This window comes from Anomaloglossus baeobatrachus, chromosome 6 (genome assembly GCF_048569485.1).
Source record: "Anomaloglossus baeobatrachus isolate aAnoBae1 chromosome 6, aAnoBae1.hap1, whole genome shotgun sequence".
NCBI lineage: Eukaryota > Metazoa > Chordata > Amphibia > Anura > Aromobatidae > Anomaloglossus > Anomaloglossus baeobatrachus.
This window is the reverse complement of record NC_134358.1, coordinates 166,282,808-166,301,392: the sequence shown is the minus strand read 5'-3', so window position 1 is coordinate 166,301,392 and position 18,585 is coordinate 166,282,808. Positions and strand designations below refer to the sequence as shown.

Genomic DNA, 18,585 nt, shown 5'->3' with positions numbered 1-18,585 from the left:
AGACTCTGAACAAGGCCTGTGGCCGCAACGTCAGAGCAATTTTCTGTCTTTAGTTCATTTTCCTTTGCATGGCTTTTTTGAATTTTCAATAAATTAATACATTATTCACTTCATTGAGTGTGCAGTGTACTTCTATATTTATACTAAAGGGATTCTCCCATTCACTAGCACCTCACATTAGTGTGCACGCCCCTCTTTTCTATTGCTCCTCGTGTGAGACATGCTGCTGGAGTGGGGACAGCTTCTACAAAGAGAATGAACCCCAGGGAGTATATACAGAAGTCCACAACCAGAGACCGGCTGTGGCTTACCAGACCGCTGGAAGCGGTGTTGTGTGCCCTCCAGATCCCGAAGCCCGGACCTCCAATGCACAGCACCTTAGCAGGGATGCAGAGTGCAGGATGGCCCAGCGCAGAGTGAACCCTGTCCAAAAAAATGGCCGCCGGAGCAAAGAGAGGGGGCGGGACGGGGGCGTTCCTGTAGGAAAGCGGGATCTGGAGGGCCATAGAGACCTGCAGGGGAGGAGTCACGCACAAGCAGTGGGGAGTGTTCCTCCCCTGTGCAGGACGGCCGCCGAGAGGAGCCGTGCCTGTCCTTCTGCATGAGTGACATGCGAGGGAATGGCCGCCGGTAACAAAAACTAGGCCTCCGGCGAAGCCGGGGCCTAAATTTAAGCAGCGAGGCCGACGCGCAGGCACCATCGGCGCGGTTATCGGGCGAAAGCCAGAGAACCCGCCGGAAATGTCAAAATAAATACAAACACACTCTCCCCATACAATAAAGAACAGGGACCCCCAACATATGAACGTCTCAGGTACTTAGCTGCTGAGACGCAGGGCCAGGTCCCTGGGGATGAGTGCTACGGTCCAGCAGAGTCCTAAAGGGCTGTGGACGGAGACCGGTGTCCAGCCAGGCATGGAGACCGCGCTGGCTCCCACTTCAAGCCAGAGCCCAGGAGGGATGGTGAAGGAGTACGGCATGTAAGGCTCCAGCCTTGGAAATCAACCTTACAACACCGACACAGTGGGGTGAGAAGGGACATGCCGGGAGTCCAGACGTGGACCCGCACTTCTTCAATCTCTTTCCAAAAAGCAAAAAAATCATATATGAGAATGCATGTGTGGATGTATGCCTCCTGAACACAAAGCGATAAACTGGCTGGGACTGGCTCACCAGGGGGTGTATAAGCTCAGAGGGAGGAGCTACACTTTTAGGTGTAGTACTTTGTGTGTCCTCCGGAGGCAGAAGCTAAACACCCAAGGTCTGGGTCTCCCAAAGGAACGATAAAGAAAATTATATGTACTGCCTCTTTGACTTCTAATAACATGGCGAGTCTCTGTGTTAGGGTGCCCTCACACGAGCATATAACTCGCATGAGTATCGGAACGCATCACCCGGTGCGGCTGGCTTCTCTGCTGACAGGAGCGGGTCAGCTGCATGTATTTTATGCAGCTGACTTGCTCCTGTCCGGGCAGTGTGCGGCCACACCGAGTGATGCGTTCCAATACTCATGCGAGTTATAGGGCATCCTTGCACACAGGGTAGTCCATTATGCATGTATATAGGGGATTGTCATTAGATTGTCAGCTGATTCAGTGAACAAATGCATAAGAAGGCCCGCCGCCTGGCCCCTGGGATTGGGTGGTTGGAATTGAATCGTCTGATCCTATTGTTTTGTGGGCAGATGATTCTGGCAGAAGCTCACTCCGCTCACCACAGAGTACACAGGAATATTCAGCCAAGTGTTCCTGTGTATGTGGGAGTCGGGAGCTATGTAATCTGTAGGGCTAGCTACATGCTATGTTTAAGCATTGTGCAACACCTACTTTACACATAAATCCATGTGTTCGCTAGCAGGGGCCTAAATAATGTTAGCTAATGCAATGGCTAGTTTAGCCCCAAAAGATGAACAGAAGTAACAAATGAAAGATGCTAGTGGTGTGTGGTACTGACCTTTACAAGGAGCTATGAGTTCCTCCTTTCTATCCAGATGGTCCTTATGGCACTTAACATGGCACCTTCTGCATTCCAGTGCCGGTGGCGGTTTGAAAACATGCCATAATGGCTTCGAGCAAGCTTCACAATTGGCTGGGAAATGGTAGAGGGTAGGGATGAACTCGTGCCCTTTGTGGTTCAGGAAACTGGTCTTCTCCACTTGCTGCACTGAATCCAGCTCCACATCTTTCCTGCATTCTCCTTCATTGGCATAAAGTATCTAACGGGATGGAAAATACACAATGAGAAAGGATATTGGCTACAGCATTCATGTCTAAATGTTCAGGGGACTGGATTGATGGCATTTTTTACCCCTTATGGCCAGACTACTTTTGGTTTCTTATTTTGCCGTTTTGGGACCATTCTTTCATTATTAACATGGTAATATGGAGTTTCTAATTTTCTCGTTTCTACACATTCCATGTTGGGGAAGAACATGTATGTTTGGGCTCATTCAGATGTCTGAGGACATCGGGCAGATTACAGACCACAATGCAGGCACTGGCCGCGGATTTCCTGACCTGAACTCAACAGCGTCATATAAGTAGGCCGATGTGCAAAGTGAATGAGCCCTTTAAGTCATTTAATTGTGGGTTGGTAAGCCAAAAAAAAAACAAAACAAAACAAAAACATACAACAAACCCTCCAGCATTCTACTACGTGTTTTTTTTTCCAAATCTATGTTTATTAGTTATATTTTATCAATAATAAATACACTGTGCCAAACGATCAAAGAGGACTGCCATGGTAGATTATACAGAAAATGGCCGGCAAAATGCAGCTCGTATCAGTGTGCTATTAGGAATACAGTCAAAAAAGAAAGAAAAAAAATTAGTGATAAAACTTGTCAGGCTTGTCAGGGACACTGAGTATCTGGTGAGTTGCCACCATCTCTATTAGTGGTCACCCCTACTCTGTACAGACACACAGGGAACATCCACAATTAGTGGAAGAATCCGGTTTGATTGTTAGATTAACAGTATAAACCCCTATGTGACTTAGCGATTTTCTATTTTTGCACTTTCATTTCTTCAAAAAGCCATAACTTTTTTTTTATGTTGACAAAGCTGTATGACTGCTGGCTTTTTTTGCAGGAGGAGTTTTTTTTTAATAAAAACATTTATTTTTAATATTTGATGTACTAAAAAACAGAAGGGGGTGGGGGGAAATTCCAAGTGAGGTGAAAAAAAAAGTGCATGGAATGAAGTTTTGCTCAAGCATTCATTATATGGTAGAAGTGACCAGGCAATATCATTTTCCAGGTCAGTATGATTACAGTGATACCAAACATGTGTAGGTTTTTTTTTATTATTCTCTTGTGATGATTATTTTTTTTTTTTTTTAAATTAATAACATTTTTTTATTTTACTTCTGTCTTTATTTTCCAGGAACCGTAACATTTTCAGTTGATGTGGCTGTGTGAGGGCTTGTTTTTTGTGCTCTTAGTCATTTACTCATTACATAATTTTTAATGATCGGATTAATTAACTTTATATTTTGACCAGATTTTTATGAAGGTGGCGGTACCACAGGCTGGCTCATATAGGGGTTCAGTCATGACAGGCACGTGGGTTTTCAGAAGACTGCAGCGGTCATTGTAACCCATTGGGGAGCCAACAGTCAGTTAGGACAGTGGAACCCCTGGAACGTGGGCTGTAAAAGATGCTAGCAGAGATTGACTGACATTTAACAGGTTAAAAGCTGTGGATGGAGTTTTGCTCCAGTCAGATATATCACTGTGGCCCGAGAGATCACTGTGGCCCGAGAGATCACTGTGGCCCGAGAGATCACTGTGGCCCGAGAGATCACTGTGGCCCGAGAGATCACTGTGGCAAATACTGGCTGAATAATACAGCCATCATCTGCCAACAAAGATGCGGGCTCACATGGAGCAGACATAAGACATACCGCTGCACCATACTGTATATCAGTGTTTTTCCATCATTTGCAGAATGTGTAATGCTTTCCGATGAAGCTTTCTTTCTACTGGTAATCGCACAAGCACAGACATTGCATGCTTGGTCACCTTGTCGGTATACTTTACTTAGGGCCCTTGATGTACTATTACAGAAGGGTTAATATTTTTGTATATTTTTTTATAATATATTTCCTTAGGAGCATTAAAATTGGGCATTTTTACCTGGAATATCTTCGGGATCTCCTCCGTATTCGCTCGATAAACATCTCCTTGTGTAACAGGGCGGACGTGGAAAAGCTTACTAAACAAATTAAACACGTAAATTAGATCATTTTTAATTATATTTTTTTATTTCTTTTAAGATACACAGACACCTCAAATGTGATTATTCAAATTATCTACAGATAAGAACCATTTCGGTGAACCTCTAAGTATATAAGGCGAGTCATAGTACTTACTCTATATCTAGTACCATGGATGGGGTGGACTGCTCCTTATTCTGCTCATCATTGTAGAATAGTATCTTCTTACTGCTAACCACAACATACTGCAGAGACACAAAGTGCACAATTAATCCGATATATTCAGTTAAGCAGCAACAGACAACCTGAAATCACTTTAAACAAATCACACGTATTAAGTTTTGTAAAGGGAAGAGCATCCAGACATCAGACCTGAGCCGATCACACTCCCAGGAATGACATTTTCTTACTACGTTAAAGAGTCAAACTAGCATGTCCAGCCTCGCTCACTTGTACTGACTGAGGCCGCGCTCGTCTAGTCTGCACATGACCACAAGACTGCAGACTTTAGTCACAAGCCTGGACAAACCCTATTAACCCCCTCACCCTTAGGGTATGTGCGCACGTTGCTTTTTACCTGCTTTTTTGCTGCTTTTTCTTCTGCGCTGTTTAATGCCAAAATGGATGTGTTCTTCTATTCAAGCAAAGTCTATGGGAATTTGGGTTTCTTGTTCACACTATGTTGTTCAAAATGCTGCCTTTTTGTGGCAGAACTTTGGTCAAAAGCTCAGCTTTGCAGTGCAAAACCCAAATGGCAAAAACAATTGACATGTTGCTTCTTTGAAAAGCTGAGTTTTTGACCAAAGTTCTGCCACAAAAAGGCAGCATTTTGAACAACATAGTGTGAACAAGAAACCCAAATTCCCATAGACTTTGCTTGAATAGAAGAACACATCAATTTTGGCATTAAACAGCGCAGAAGAAAAAGCAGCAAAAAAGCAGGTAAAAAGCAGGTAAGAAGCAACGTGCGCACATACCCTTAAGCCTGTTTTCCCCTTCCTGACCGGGCCAAAGCCTAACCTGGGTTTCTTTATGTGGTAATAACTTTGAAACCCTTCAATATTTCACAGTGATTTTCAGGGTTTTTTTGTGTCACATTGTACTTCATGTTCATGGTAAATTTTGGTTGATAGGATTAGTGCTATTTATGAAAATAATAAAAATTTGTCCCAGAAAATGTGAAAATTTAGCACTTTGAATTTTTAAGCCCTAAACCCCTTCACAACCATGGACATACTGTATATCTATTCGTCCTTGTTCGACTCCGACCATTTAATTATTCTTCATACATGTCTGCTGAGCTGATCAGCAGATGTGCAGCTAGCAGTCATTTTTCAATTTACAAAAAGGAGGACAAATATAGCCGAAAGAGGAGGCGCCGAACCCAGACAATGGAGACACCTATCTGACCCATCTGCACCATACCGACCATTTAGGCAAGTATTATAAAGTAATTTTTCCGTTCTAAACAGCGGCCTGGGCTCTTACATACAGCATGTTAGAATGCTGTATATAAAAGAGACCAGTGGTGGTGGCCGCAGCTTATAGTCACCAAATCTGGTGACAGGTTCCCTTTAACATACCACCATAGATGGCAGACCCAAAAGGTTGTCATTTGACCTTGGGTAGCCATGGCAACGATTGGGCCCCTGTGATCGTGTGTGTGTGCGCGTGCGTGTGTGGTGGGGGGGGGGGGAAGAGGTCTTGATTGGGTGGGAGCACATTAACTCTCCCAGCCACCAAAATTTTCCCCAGGCTTTGACAGCCGGAGCTAGGCTATGACTTACGCTGAGCTCCAGGCGATTGTGCAGGGCACGGCCCCTGTACACACATGATCGCCATGATTTCTAGTTTCGTCATTTTGCAGGAATCCCTACCCGACCATGATGTAAACGTACATCAAATGTCGTGAAGGGGTTAAAGACCGCACTGCATGGAAAGAAAGCTTGCGTATGGGCGATGGAAAAAAAATAAGTCAGTGGTTTTGAAATCTGTCTCCCTGGATATTATTATTTTTTCCCATGTGCACAATACTTAATTTTAACTTGATACCTGTTTCTTCCAGCCATGCCTTTTGATATTTCCTCTGTTCGGGATGGAAAGCCAGCCCTCAATTCTTGATTCGGATTCTTCAAAAAAAAAAAAAAAAAAAAAAAAAAAAAAAAAGAAAGGACAACCATGGTATTAAATCATTTGAATTGGTGAAGCAGTATAGCATAGTACCAAACACAGAAACGTGCAGCATAAAAATGCAAAGAATGACCGAGCCGTCAACACTTCATGCCCACAACACAGAAGAATAACTTGCAGTAACAACTGCAAGTTGACCATGAAGAGTTTATCAAAATAAAAATGGTAAAACTGAAAAAAAAAAACAACAACATGTCATCATAAACCAAAACGATTTAGGACTTGAAAGCGAGAAATCATAATTGGAAGAATAAAGTGCAACAAGCGAACGGAAAATGTGGCCACCAATAACAAGCAGATGTGCGTTACCATTTACTCACAGAAGACAAGAATAGGAGAGAAAGAAATAAGGAATGCAGGTAGACTCGACTAGACGGAGAATAAGAGACAAACATTTTATTTAGTGGGAAGAATAGACCAAACCATCTGACAAGTGATGTGTGCGAGCGAAGCATATGCTCCATTCACTAACACTAAGCCTAGGGCTGCTACAAGCGGGTCTCATTAATGTTAACAGTTTCTTCCCCAAATACAAACAACACACTTCAAAGACACACACACACACACACACCTACGAAATGATGATCCACCAACAGCGCTGAATGCTAGCAAAACGAGATACGGGAAGAATAATGACATAAATGAAAGCTACGCGGCTAACATCCACCCGATACTCCACAATTCATGCTGTGGGCGAAAAACAATGAGAATGTGTCTAAGTGTTCACCGAAAAGGATATGGACAGTGTCAGGGTTTTTGTCTTCTGAATAACATATATTTTTGGCTAACAAAATATAACATTTCTGAAATTGGGTTTTAATAAAAAATTGTAAACATTTAGCTTCTACAACCTCTAATATCGCAGTGAAGACTGCAGAATAGGTAAAACAGCAAACCAGTCAGTGAGCTCCTTCTGAAAGAGCTTGTAATACGGATTTTTCCGCTAAGCTCCTTTGTGCTGATTTATGACCACATCGAAGTTGACTTGCACCGCTTTCAGTTCAAAAGGAAAAAAAAAAAAAGACGGAAGGAGAAAATGTTGCAAACCAGGCCATCAGAACAAGCTCACTGGCTGGTACATGTTAGCAACCTCTGTTAGAAAAAATGAAGCAGGGGAGTTGTAGAAGCTAAAAGGTTCAAGTATTTTATGAAATCCAATTGCAGAAATGATTTTTGCCCAAAATACATGCACTTAAAGGGGTTGTCCACTACTCAGACAAACCCTTCCTAAATACTGCATTTCCCCTATACTCACCTCCTGCTCCGGTGATATTAGCACCGGGGCTCGTGTCATTATTCTGTTACTGGAGCCCTGCAATGTCACACGAGTGTCAGGAGACCCAACGCCAACAGCACTGGAAAAGCACCGATACAGGAGGAGAGTTTATGGTGTTTTCCTTTTCTTTATAAAGGGGATATAGTATTTAAGAAGTGAATGTCCGAGTAGAGGATTGTTCCTGAAGGTGTCGATTTCCTTTAAAGGGAACCTGTCAGGTCCAATATGCACCCAGAACCATGAGCAGTTCTGGGTGCATATTGCTAATCCCTGCGTAACCGTCCCTGTATACACTAGCATCGATAAAGGGATCTTTAGAAAGAAGGGAATTTGGTTTACTTACCGTAAATTCCTTTTCTTCTAGCTCCTATTGGGAGACCCAGACAATTGGGTGTATAGCTACTGCCTCCGGAGGCCACACAAAGTATTACACTTTAAAAAGTGTAACCCCTCCCCTCTGCCTATACACCCTCCCGTGCATCACGGGCCCATCAGTTTTGGTGCCAAAGCAGGAAGGAGGAAACTTATAAATTGGTCTAAGGTAAATTCAATCCGAAGGATGTTCGGAGAACTGAAACCATGAACCAAAAGAACAATTGCACATGAACAACATGTGTACACAAAAGAACAAACAGCCCGAAGGGAACAGGGGCGGGTGCTGGGTCTCCCAATAGGAGCTAGAAGAAAAGGAATTTACGGTAAGTAAACAAAATTCCCTTCTTCTTTGTCGCTCCATTGGGAGACCCAGACAATTGGGACGTCCAAAAGCAGTCCATGGGTGGGTAAAAGAATACCCCGATAAAAAGAGCCAACAACGGCCCCCTCTTACAGGTGGGCAACCGCCGCCTGAAGGACTCGCCTATCTAGGCTGGCATCTGCCGAAGCATAGGCATGCACCTGATAGTGTTTCGTGAAAGTGTGCAGACTCGACCAGGTAGCCGCCTGACACACCTGCTGAGCCGTAGCCTGGTGCCGCAATGCCCAGGACGCACCCACGGCTCTGGTAGAATGGGCTTTCAGCCCTGAAGGAATCGGAAGCCCAGAAGAAGGGCAGGCTTCAAAAATCGGTTCCTTGATCCACCGAGCCAAGGTTGACTTGGAAGCCTGCGACCCCTTACGCTGGCCAGCGACAAGAACAAAGAACGCATCAGAGCGGCGCATTGGCGCCGTGCGAGACACGTAGATCCGGAGTGCTCTCACTAGATCTAACAAATGCAAATCCTTTTCATATTGGTGAATTGGATGAGGGCAAAATGAAGGTAAGGAAATATCCTGATTGAGATGAAAAGTGGACACCACCTTAGGGAGAAAGTCCGGGACCGGACGCAGAACCACCTTATCCTGGTGAAATACCAGGAAAGGGCCTTTGCATGACAGCGCTGCAAGCTCTGACACTCTACGGAGTGAAGTAACCGCCACTAGAAATGCCACCTTCTGCGAAAGACGTTATAGAGAGACATCCCGCAGCGGTTCAAAAGGTGGTTTTTTGAAGAGCCCGTAGAACCATGTTGAGATCCCAGGGTTCCAGCGGACGCTTGTAAGGTGGGACTATGTGGCAAACTCCCTGCAGGAACGTGCGGACCTGCGGAAGCCTAGCTAGACGCTTTTGAAAAAAAAACACGGAAAGCGCCGAGACTTGACCTATGAGGGAGCCGAGAGACAACCCTTGTCCAATCCCGATTGCAGGAAGGAAAGAAACCTGGGTAAGGCAAACGGCCAGGGGGTAAACCCCCTCTCAGAGCACCAGGCTAAGAAGATCCTCCAAGATCTGTAATAGATCTTGGCGGACGTTGGTTTCCTGGCCTGTCTCATAGTGGCAATGACATCTTGAGACAACCCTGAGGACGCTAAGAGCCAGGACTCCATGGCCACACAGTCAGATTGAGGGCCGCAGAATTCAGATGGAAAAATGGCCCTTGAGATAGCAAGTCTGGTCGGTCTGGGAGCGCCCACGGTTGCCCCCCCGTGAGATGCCACAGATCCGGGTACCACGACCGCCTCAGCCAATCTGGAGCGACGAGAATGGCGTGGCGGCAGTCGGACCTGATCTTGCGCAACACTCTGGCAGCATTGCCAGAGGAGGGAAAACATAAGGCAGTTGAAACTGCGACCAATCCTGAACTAAGGCGTCCGCCGCCAGAGCTCTGTGGTCCTGAGACCGTGCCATGAATGCCGGGACCTTGTTGTTGTGCCGAGACGCCATGAGATCGACGTCCGGCGGTCCCCAGCGGCAACAGATCTCTTGAAACACGTCCAGGTGGAGAGACCATTCCCCCGCGTCCATGCCCTGGCGACTGAGGAAGTCTGCTTCCCAGTTTTCTACGCCCGGAATGTGAACCGCGGAGATGGTGGAGGCTGTGGACTCCGCCCACAGCAGAATCCGCCGAACTTCTTGGAAGGCTTGACGACAGCGAGTGCCGCCCTGGTGGTTGATGTACGCAACCGCCGTGGCGTTGTCCGACTGTATGCGGATCTGCCTGCCCTCGAGCCCCCGATGGAACGCCTTGAGGGCTAGATACACTGCCCCTATCTCCAGAACATTGATCTGAAGGGAGGACTCTGTCGGAGTCCAGGTTCCCTGAGCCTTGTGGTGGAGAAAAACCGCTCCCTATCCTGACAGGCTCGCGTCTGTCGTGACCACAGCCCAGGATGGGGGCAGGAAGGATTTTCCTTTCGACAGAGAAGTGGGGAGAAGCCACCACTGAAGTGAGGTCTTGGCTTCCAGAGACAGAGACACGTTCCTGTCCAAGGACGTCGGCCTCTTGTCCCATTTGCGGAGAATGTCCCATTGGAGAGGACGCAGATGAAATTGCGTAAATGGAACTGCCTCCATTGCTGCCACCATCTTCCCCAGGAAGTGGATGAGGCGCCTCAAGGGGTGCGACTGGGCCCGTAGAAGGGATTGCACCCCTGTCTGCAGCGACCGCTGTTTGTCCAGCGGTAGCTTGACCATCGCTGAGAGAGTATGAAACTCCATCCGGAGGTACGTTAGTGACTGGGTCGGAGACCAATTTGACTTTGGAAAATTGATGATCCACCCGAACCTCTGGAGAGTCTCCAGAGCAACGGTCAGACTGTGTTGACAAGCCACCCGTGAGGGTGCCTTGACTAGGATATCGTCTGGGTAAGGGATCACCGAGTGGCCATGAGAGTGTAGGATCGCTACGACGGATGCCATGACCTTGGTGAAGACCCGTGGGTCTGTCGCCAGGCCAAAAGGCAGTGCCACAAATTGAAGGTGTTCGTCCCAGGAAGCGTTGATGCTCTTGAGCGATCTGCCATGGAGATAGGCATCTTTGATGTCGATTGATGCTAGGAAGTCACCTTGGGACATCGAAGCGATGACAGATCGGAGGAATTCCATGCGAAACCGCCTGGTTGTCACATGTTTGTTGAGCAATTTGAAGTCCGAAACGGAACGGAATGAGCCGTCCTTTTTTGGCACCACGAACAGATTGGAGTAAAAACCGCGACCGCGTTCCTGAATGGGAACGGGAATCACTACTCCTTCTGTTTTCAGAGTGTCCACCGCCTGAAAAAGCGCAACGGTCCGTTCGGGGGGCGGAGATGTTCTGAAAAAAACGAGTCGGAGGACGAGAGTTGAACTCTATCCTGTAACCGTGAGACAGAATGTCTCTCACCCATCGGTCTTGGAAATGTGGCCACCATGCGTCGCAAAAGCGGGAGAGCCTGCCACCGACCGAGGATGCGGTTTGGGGCGGCCGACGACCGCATTAATCTCAGCCAGAGAAGCTGAGATAGCTTGGAGTGCCCTCACGGCTGCGAAGGCCGGAGCAAAAGATGCGCCTATGGCTTCATAGATGGATTTCATCATAAGCTTTATTTGCCTGTCAGTGGAATCCATGAGAGATGAACCAACTGCCACTAATACTACGGATCTAGCCGCCATTCTGGGGACTGGAGGATCCACCTTGTGACACTGAGTCCAACCCTTAACTACGTCAGGAGTGAAAGGGTAACGTGTGTCATTAAGGCGCTTAGTAAAGCGCTTGTCCGGAAAGTTCTGTGCTTCTGGACAGCCTCTCTGGAGTTAGAGTGATCGAAAAAACGCACTCCGTGTACATTTGGGAAACCTAAACTGGTGTTTCTCTCAATGTGAAGCCGACTCCTCCATAGGAGAAGATGGGGAAGAGAGGTCTAGCACCTGGTTGATGGACGCTATAAGGTCATTTACTATGGCGTCCCCTTCAGGTGTATCCAGATTGAGAGCAACGTCAGGTTCAGAGCCCTGAGCTGCGACCTCCGCTTCATTCTCCCGAGAGTCCTCAAGCTGAGACCCCGAACAGCGTGATGAAGTCGTGGAAGGTTCCCAGCGAGCCCGGTTAGCCTGTCTGAGGCCGCGGTCCATGTCGGAGTTCTCACCGTGGGATCTGGGTGTTACCCCAGGAGCCCCTTGTTGTACCGACCCAGAGGGGCCTGGGAGCGATGAACTCACAGCGCCCTGGCCCTGTGTTACCGGTCTGGACAGCAAAGCTTCCAGTATCTTAGCAGCCCCTCTGTTCATAGACTGGGCCATGGAATGTGAAAACGACTCAGAGAGTTGCTCAGTCAAACGTGCAAACTCTGTCCCTGCCATCTGTGCAGTGGAAACCAGTGGTACCACCTGAGCAAAGGGTCCCACCAGTGCCGGAGGCTCCGGCTGAGTGAGTGCCCCAGGGGCCATGCATTTGCAATGATAGGTGGAACCTGCCGGCAATATAGCCGCACAAGAGGCACAGGTTGCAAAGAAAGCCTGTGCCCTGGCACCCTTACTGTTTGCGGACGACCTGCTGTTGTCACCTCTTAGTAATCAGCGAGGGCATATAGCCAAAAGCAAATAGTGCTGCCGAACAGTGAAATCATATACCATATATAATATTATATATATATATATATATCTATATATATATATATATATATTATATATATATATATATATATATATAATACACACTTCGGCACCCAAGGGTGGCCAGCACCCGTTTGGGTAACTGGTGCCCCACAGTGCACAGTGAGGGGGGGAGGGGGATACCAAGTATGCTCCAGCCCTCACTGCCGACGTCCATTCAGCCGTCTCGTCGTTACCCCTGACTGGCAGGCCCGGGAACGGGAGTATATGGTACTAGGCCGCAACAGCCGGGGACTAAAGTTAAAAACGCGGCCGGCAAGCAGGCGTGGTCGGCGCGGTAGTCCCGGTCTCACCAACCACACAGCAACCGCTGCGGCGTTTGCAACCCAGGTGCTGCATGCAGCGTCCCCAAAGGGGACACAGAGTACCTTATGGATGAAGGGCTCTGTCCCTGACGATGTCCAGTCTCCTGTCCGTCAGAATCCCCCAGGGGCTGCGGATGGAGCCCGGTCCCAGTGCATGGCGACCGGTTAGGAACCCCCTCTCCCATCAGCTGCAGAGCACATTCTGCGATTCTCCACCGGCAGAATCATACTGAGAGCCATATAACAATGGCTGCCGGTGTTCCGAGGGGAGGAGGGAGCCGAGGGCGGAACCACAAAAGTGCGGGAATCTGCGCCCCATAGTGAACAGTGAGGGGGGAGGAGGACACGAAGTGTGCTCCAGCCCTCACCGTCGGCGTCATACCGACCGTCCCGCCCTTCCCCCTGACTGGCAGGCCCAGGGGCGGGAGTGTAACATACTAGGCCGCAAAAGCCGGGGACTAAAGTAAAAACCGCGGCCGGCAAACAGGCACGGTCGGCGCGGTAGTCCCGGTCAAAAAATCCACACCGCAGTCGCTGCAGCGTCTGAGGCCAAGGTGCTTCATGCACCGTCCCAAAGGGGACACAGAGTACCTGTAGATGCAGGGCCATGTCCCTGACGATACTCAGTCTCCTGTCCGGCAGATTCCCCCTGGCGCTGCGGAGGGAGCCCGGTCCCAGTGGCTGGATGACCGGTTAGGATGCCACTTCACCCAGAGCCCCTAAGGGATGGGGAAGGAAAACAGCATGTGGCTCCTGCCTGTGTACCCGCAATGTGTACCTCAACCTTAACAGCACCGCCGACTCAGTGGGGTGAGAAGGGAGCATGCCGGGAGCCCTGTTAGGGGCCCTCTTTTCTTCCATCCGATATAATCAGCAGCTGCTGCTGACTAAAATGTGGAGCATTGTGTGAATGTCAGCCTCCTTCAACACAAAGCATAAAACTGATGGGCCCGTGATGCATGGGAGGGTGTATAGGCAGAGGGGAGGGGTTACACTTTTTAAAGTGTAATACTTTGTGTGGCCTCCGGAGGCAGTAGCTATACACCCAATTGTCTGGGTCTCCCAATGGAGCGACAAAGAAAAGTATTTCTAAAGATCTTTAACCTTATGCTAATGTCTTCAAAGCAGGAGGAGAAAAAGGGTTAATGCCATGCAATCCGCCATAATAACCAGTTTGTTGATATTCTGGTCCTGAGAAAGAGTTTTTCATACCTCGAAACGCGAGGAACTATGGAATAAAAGAGTTATTAATCTATCAACATTTCCACATCTTATTCTGGCGGATTGCGTGGCATTAACCCTTTTTGTCCTCCTGCTTTGAAGACATTTCCACATGGGGTTGCGGCAGCTGCCATTATCACATGCTATCTATGGTGGTTGTGACCCTTCACAGCCACATCTGGTGAGTATATTATATCATATATTACCTTGTTTATTTATCTGGTAAGACCCTATCAGTGCTTCTGTTTTTCTAGCTACCTTATGCTAATGAGCACAGGGACTAGTCCCCTGGGTGTTAGTTCCCCGGCCAGTCGCCCCTCATTAGCATGTTAGTATGTCCCTGTGGGCGTGCTATCATGCTAATGAATATGCAGCGTCACGATCTTGTTCACCTCTCTGCTGACATCGCGTCCGATGCTGGATTTCGGCTCCGTGCACCGGACCCCCGGAGTTTGGGTCATGCGCACTACTTCTGTTTGAAGCCAGGACGTGTACACCCGGCTTCATAGTGCGCATGACCCAAACTCCGGGGTCATGCGCACTGAGCCGAAATCCCCCGTTAGACGCGATGGCAGCGGAGAGGTGAGTGAGATCATCCTGTGACGCTGCATATTCATTAGCATGTTAGCACGCCCACAGGGACATACTAACATGCTAATGAGGGGCGACTGGCTGGAGAACTAACACCCAGGGGACTGGTGCCCTCGCTCATTAGCATATGGTAAAAGATCTTTAGAAATACTTTTTCTAAAGATCCCTTTATCCATGCTAGTGTATACAGGGACGGTTACGCAGGGATGAGCAATATGTACCCAGGTTCACTTTAATGGGAATGATTTACCTGAATTTTGTCCCATCAATTAAACCTGATACTGCCATATATTCTATATTTCTGATATGTTTTTACTTTATGCTGCTACTTTAATTGGATTTTCTGAACATCGTTTTATGGTCGGCCATCTTTGCCTGAGCTTCTGTTAGCAGCAAGTTTACTTTAGGATTTATGCACATGACAGCCTTTTCAGGCAAGTTAGCGCCAAAACACAACTAAAAATGATCACTAAAATGCTGAAGAGATTGAACATATACATTTCTAGGTGAAGACGACGTGCTGTTCATATGTTCAGGCTTTTGAATGTTTTCGGAATAGCACAGAAGAGTGTGCTATATACAGAGTCTAAGCCATCATTTATAACACTTAATAAGGAATTACTATTGAATTATAACGTCATCCTATAGATGTAGGAAATCTCACAGGGCAGCAGAACCACCTTACAGATCAGCAACTAGAACGTGGACACCACAATACAGAGGGAAATCCACATACATAATGTAATCACTTGTTTAACTGCATTTACTTTGCCGGCAGGTGATGGCTGCCAGATGAGTCCACCGTGCACTGAGCGCTTCCAATAAAGAGCACGTGAGCGCTTGGCCGAGTAAGTGTATGGGAAATTATGTAAAGAACTGATCTAAAGCTGTGTGAGCACCTGAGCTCTCTGACAGATGGCACTTTCTTGGTCTTAAGGATTGAGCGATTTTTCATTTTCGCTCTTTCCATTGCACACATGGGATAGACCTGTCAATCACCAGGAGCAGGGCAGAGAGAAGCTGGCGAGGGACATCATCAGACTAATCAGGTCTCTCACTATAGTCCCCAGCCAGTTCTCAAACTATGTTTTTCCCAATACTCGACAGAGCTTCAGACGCTATAGCACAGCCCGGCTCGGATTCATGCTGCCCGCGGTTCTAGCAGTATGAATCTAATGATTTGTTCCCTGTAAATGCCAATGTCGGAGATTGACAGTGGCATCTAAATGGTTAAAAGCAGCAATCAGAGACACATGGTGGCTATGTAACACAGCCGTGTGTGGGGCCAGCCCCCTCCACACTTACAGATCCCAGTGCTGGTGTATAGTTATGTCATTTTATGCTAAAGCATAATGTGGGTTCAGATGAGTGCGCTGGCTCCAGGCGATGGCTCTATTATCCACTCTCGCAGGCACCCGACCTCTCTTTCCCACACATTTACTATGTAATAAAAATAAATGAGCCATAAAAAATAACACTTTACAGTATTTCAGTTTAAACTTTAAAAAGGTGAATCCCCCGTCCTATACATTGCTGCAATCAAACTGTATCTCCATTCTCACTAAACCTGTGACCGCTCACCTAGACTGGGTACATACAAAATATCACTAAAACATATACTAGTACTCTCTGTATTAATGTTTAAAGCTATTTTATAAAGTCAGTAAGGCTGCTTTCACACCTCCGGTTTTTCCTGTGCGGCACAATCCGGCGCTTTGCAGAAAAACCGCAACAGTTTTTTTTTTTGCCGCCGATTGCGGTTTTTTTGCATAGACTTACATTAATGCCGTATTGTGCCACATGGGCTTGCGTTCCGTCCGGTTTTTGCCGCATGCGGCAGATTTAGCCGATGCGGTCGCTGGATGGAACGTTGCCTGGCACGTTTTTTTGTCCGGCAAAAAAAAAACCGCATCGCACCGCATCCAGCCGATGTGGCGCAATTTGCAATGCATGCCTATGGACGCTGCATGCGGCGTCCTGCAGCAAACACCGCATCCGGCTGCCGCATGCGTTTTTTCCCCACTGCGCATGCTCAGTAGCCTGCCGCAAGCGGCAAAAACCGGACGGGCTGCATGTAAAAAACTTATGCAAAGAAGGGAATTTTGTTTACTTACCGTAAATTCCTTTTCTTCTAGCTCCAATTGGGAGACCCAGACAATTGGGTGTATAGCTTCTGCCTCCGGAGGCCACACAAAGTATTACACTTTAAAAAGTGTAACCCCTCCCCTTCTGCCTATACACCCCCCCGTGCATCACGGGCTCCTCAGTTTTGGTGCAAAAGCAGTAAGGAGGAAACTTATAAATTGGTTTAAAGTAAATGCAATCCGAAGGAAATTCGGAAAACTGAAAACCATTCAACATGAACAACATGTGTACACAAAAAAACAACAGCCCGAAGGGAACAGGGGCGGGTGCTGGGTCTCCCAATTGGAGCTAGAAGAAAAGGAATTTACGGTAAGTAAACAAAATTCCCTTCTTTGTCGCTCCATTGGGAGACCCAGACAATTGGGACGTCCAAAAGCAGTCCCTGGGTGGGTAAAATAATACCTCGTAATAGAGCCGTAAAACGGCCTCTTCCTACAGGTGGGCAACCGCCGCCTGAAGGACTCGCCTACCTAGGCTGGCATCTGCCGAAGCATAGGTATGCACCTGATAGTGTTTCGTGAAAGTGTGCAGGCTCGACCAGGTAGCCGCCTGACACACCTGCTGAGCCGTAGCCTGGTGCCGCAAAGCCCAGGACGCACCCACGGCTCTGGTAGAATGGGCCTTCAGCCCTGAGGGAACCGGAAGCCCAGAAGAACGATAGGCTTCGAGAATTGGTTCCTTGATCCACCGAGCCAGGGTTGATTTGGAAGCCTGTGACCCTTTACGCTGACCAGCGACAAGGACAAAGAGTGCATCCGAGCGGCGCAGGGGCGCCGTACGAGAAATGTAGAGTCTGAGTGCTCTCACCAGATCTAACAAGTGCAAATCCTTTTCACATTGGTGAACTGGATGAGGACAAAAAGAAGGTAAGGAGATATCCTGATTGAGATGAAATGGGGATACCACCTTAGGGAGAAATTCCGGAACCGGACGCAGAACCACCTTGTCCTGGTGAAACACCAGGAAAGGAGCTTTGCATGACAGCGCTGCTAGCTCAGACACTCTCCGAAGTGATGTGACTGCTACTAGGAAGACCACTTTCTGCGAAAGGCGTGAAAGAGAAATATCCTTCATAGGCTCGAAAGGTGGTTTCTGAAGAGCCATCAGAACCCTGTTCAGATCCCAGGGTTCTAACGGACGCTTGTAAGGAGGGACTATGTGACAAACCCCCTGCAGGAACGTGCGTACCTGAGGAAGTCTGGCTAGGTGCTTCTGAAAAAACACAGAGAGCGCTGAGACTTGTCCCTTAAGGGAGCCGAGCGACAAACCCTTTTCCAATCCGGATTGAAGGAAGGAAAGAAAAGTGGGCAAGGCAAATGGCCAGGGAGTAAAACCCTGATCAGAGCACCAGGATAAGAATATCCTCCACGTCCTGTGGTAGATCTTGGCGGACGTTGGTTTCCTGGCCTGTCTCATAGTGGCAATGACCTCTTGAGATAACCCTGAAGACGCTAGGATCCAGGACTCAATGGCCACACAGTCAGGTTGAGGGCCGCAGAATTCAGATGGAAAAACGGCCCTTGAGACAGCAAGTCTGGTCGGTCTGGTAGTGCCCACGGTTGACCCACCGTGAGATGCCACAGATCCGGGTACCACGACCTCCTCGGCCAGTCTGGAGTGACGAGAATGGCGCGGCGGCAGTCGAACCTGATCTTGCGTAACACTCTGGGCAGGAGTGCCAGAGGAGGAAACACATAAGGCAGTTGAAACTGTGACCAATCCTGAACTAAGGC

The 18,585-nt window shown here is 47.9% G+C and overlaps 1 protein-coding gene across 3 annotated transcripts in view; it reads right to left on the bottom strand.

The window, feature by feature from the left end:
- ROCK1 (Rho associated coiled-coil containing protein kinase 1) overlaps positions 1–18,585 on the bottom strand; it is a 287,747-nt gene that overhangs the window by 25,920 nt on the left and 243,242 nt on the right. For 2 of the 3 annotated variants that reach the window (XM_075314471.1, XM_075314473.1), the window contains exons 28-31: positions 6,268–6,344; positions 4,372–4,460; positions 4,136–4,214; positions 1,954–2,215 (exon numbers count right to left, since the gene is read on the bottom strand). In XM_075314471.1, the coding sequence (XP_075170586.1) occupies positions 1,954–2,215; positions 4,136–4,214; positions 4,372–4,460; positions 6,268–6,344 (507 nt within the window). Of the gene's footprint in view, positions 1–1,953; positions 2,216–4,135; positions 4,215–4,371; positions 4,461–6,267; positions 6,345–6,725; positions 6,775–18,585 lie in introns of those variants that run through there. The other variant, XR_012724294.1, reaches the window with a different exon arrangement.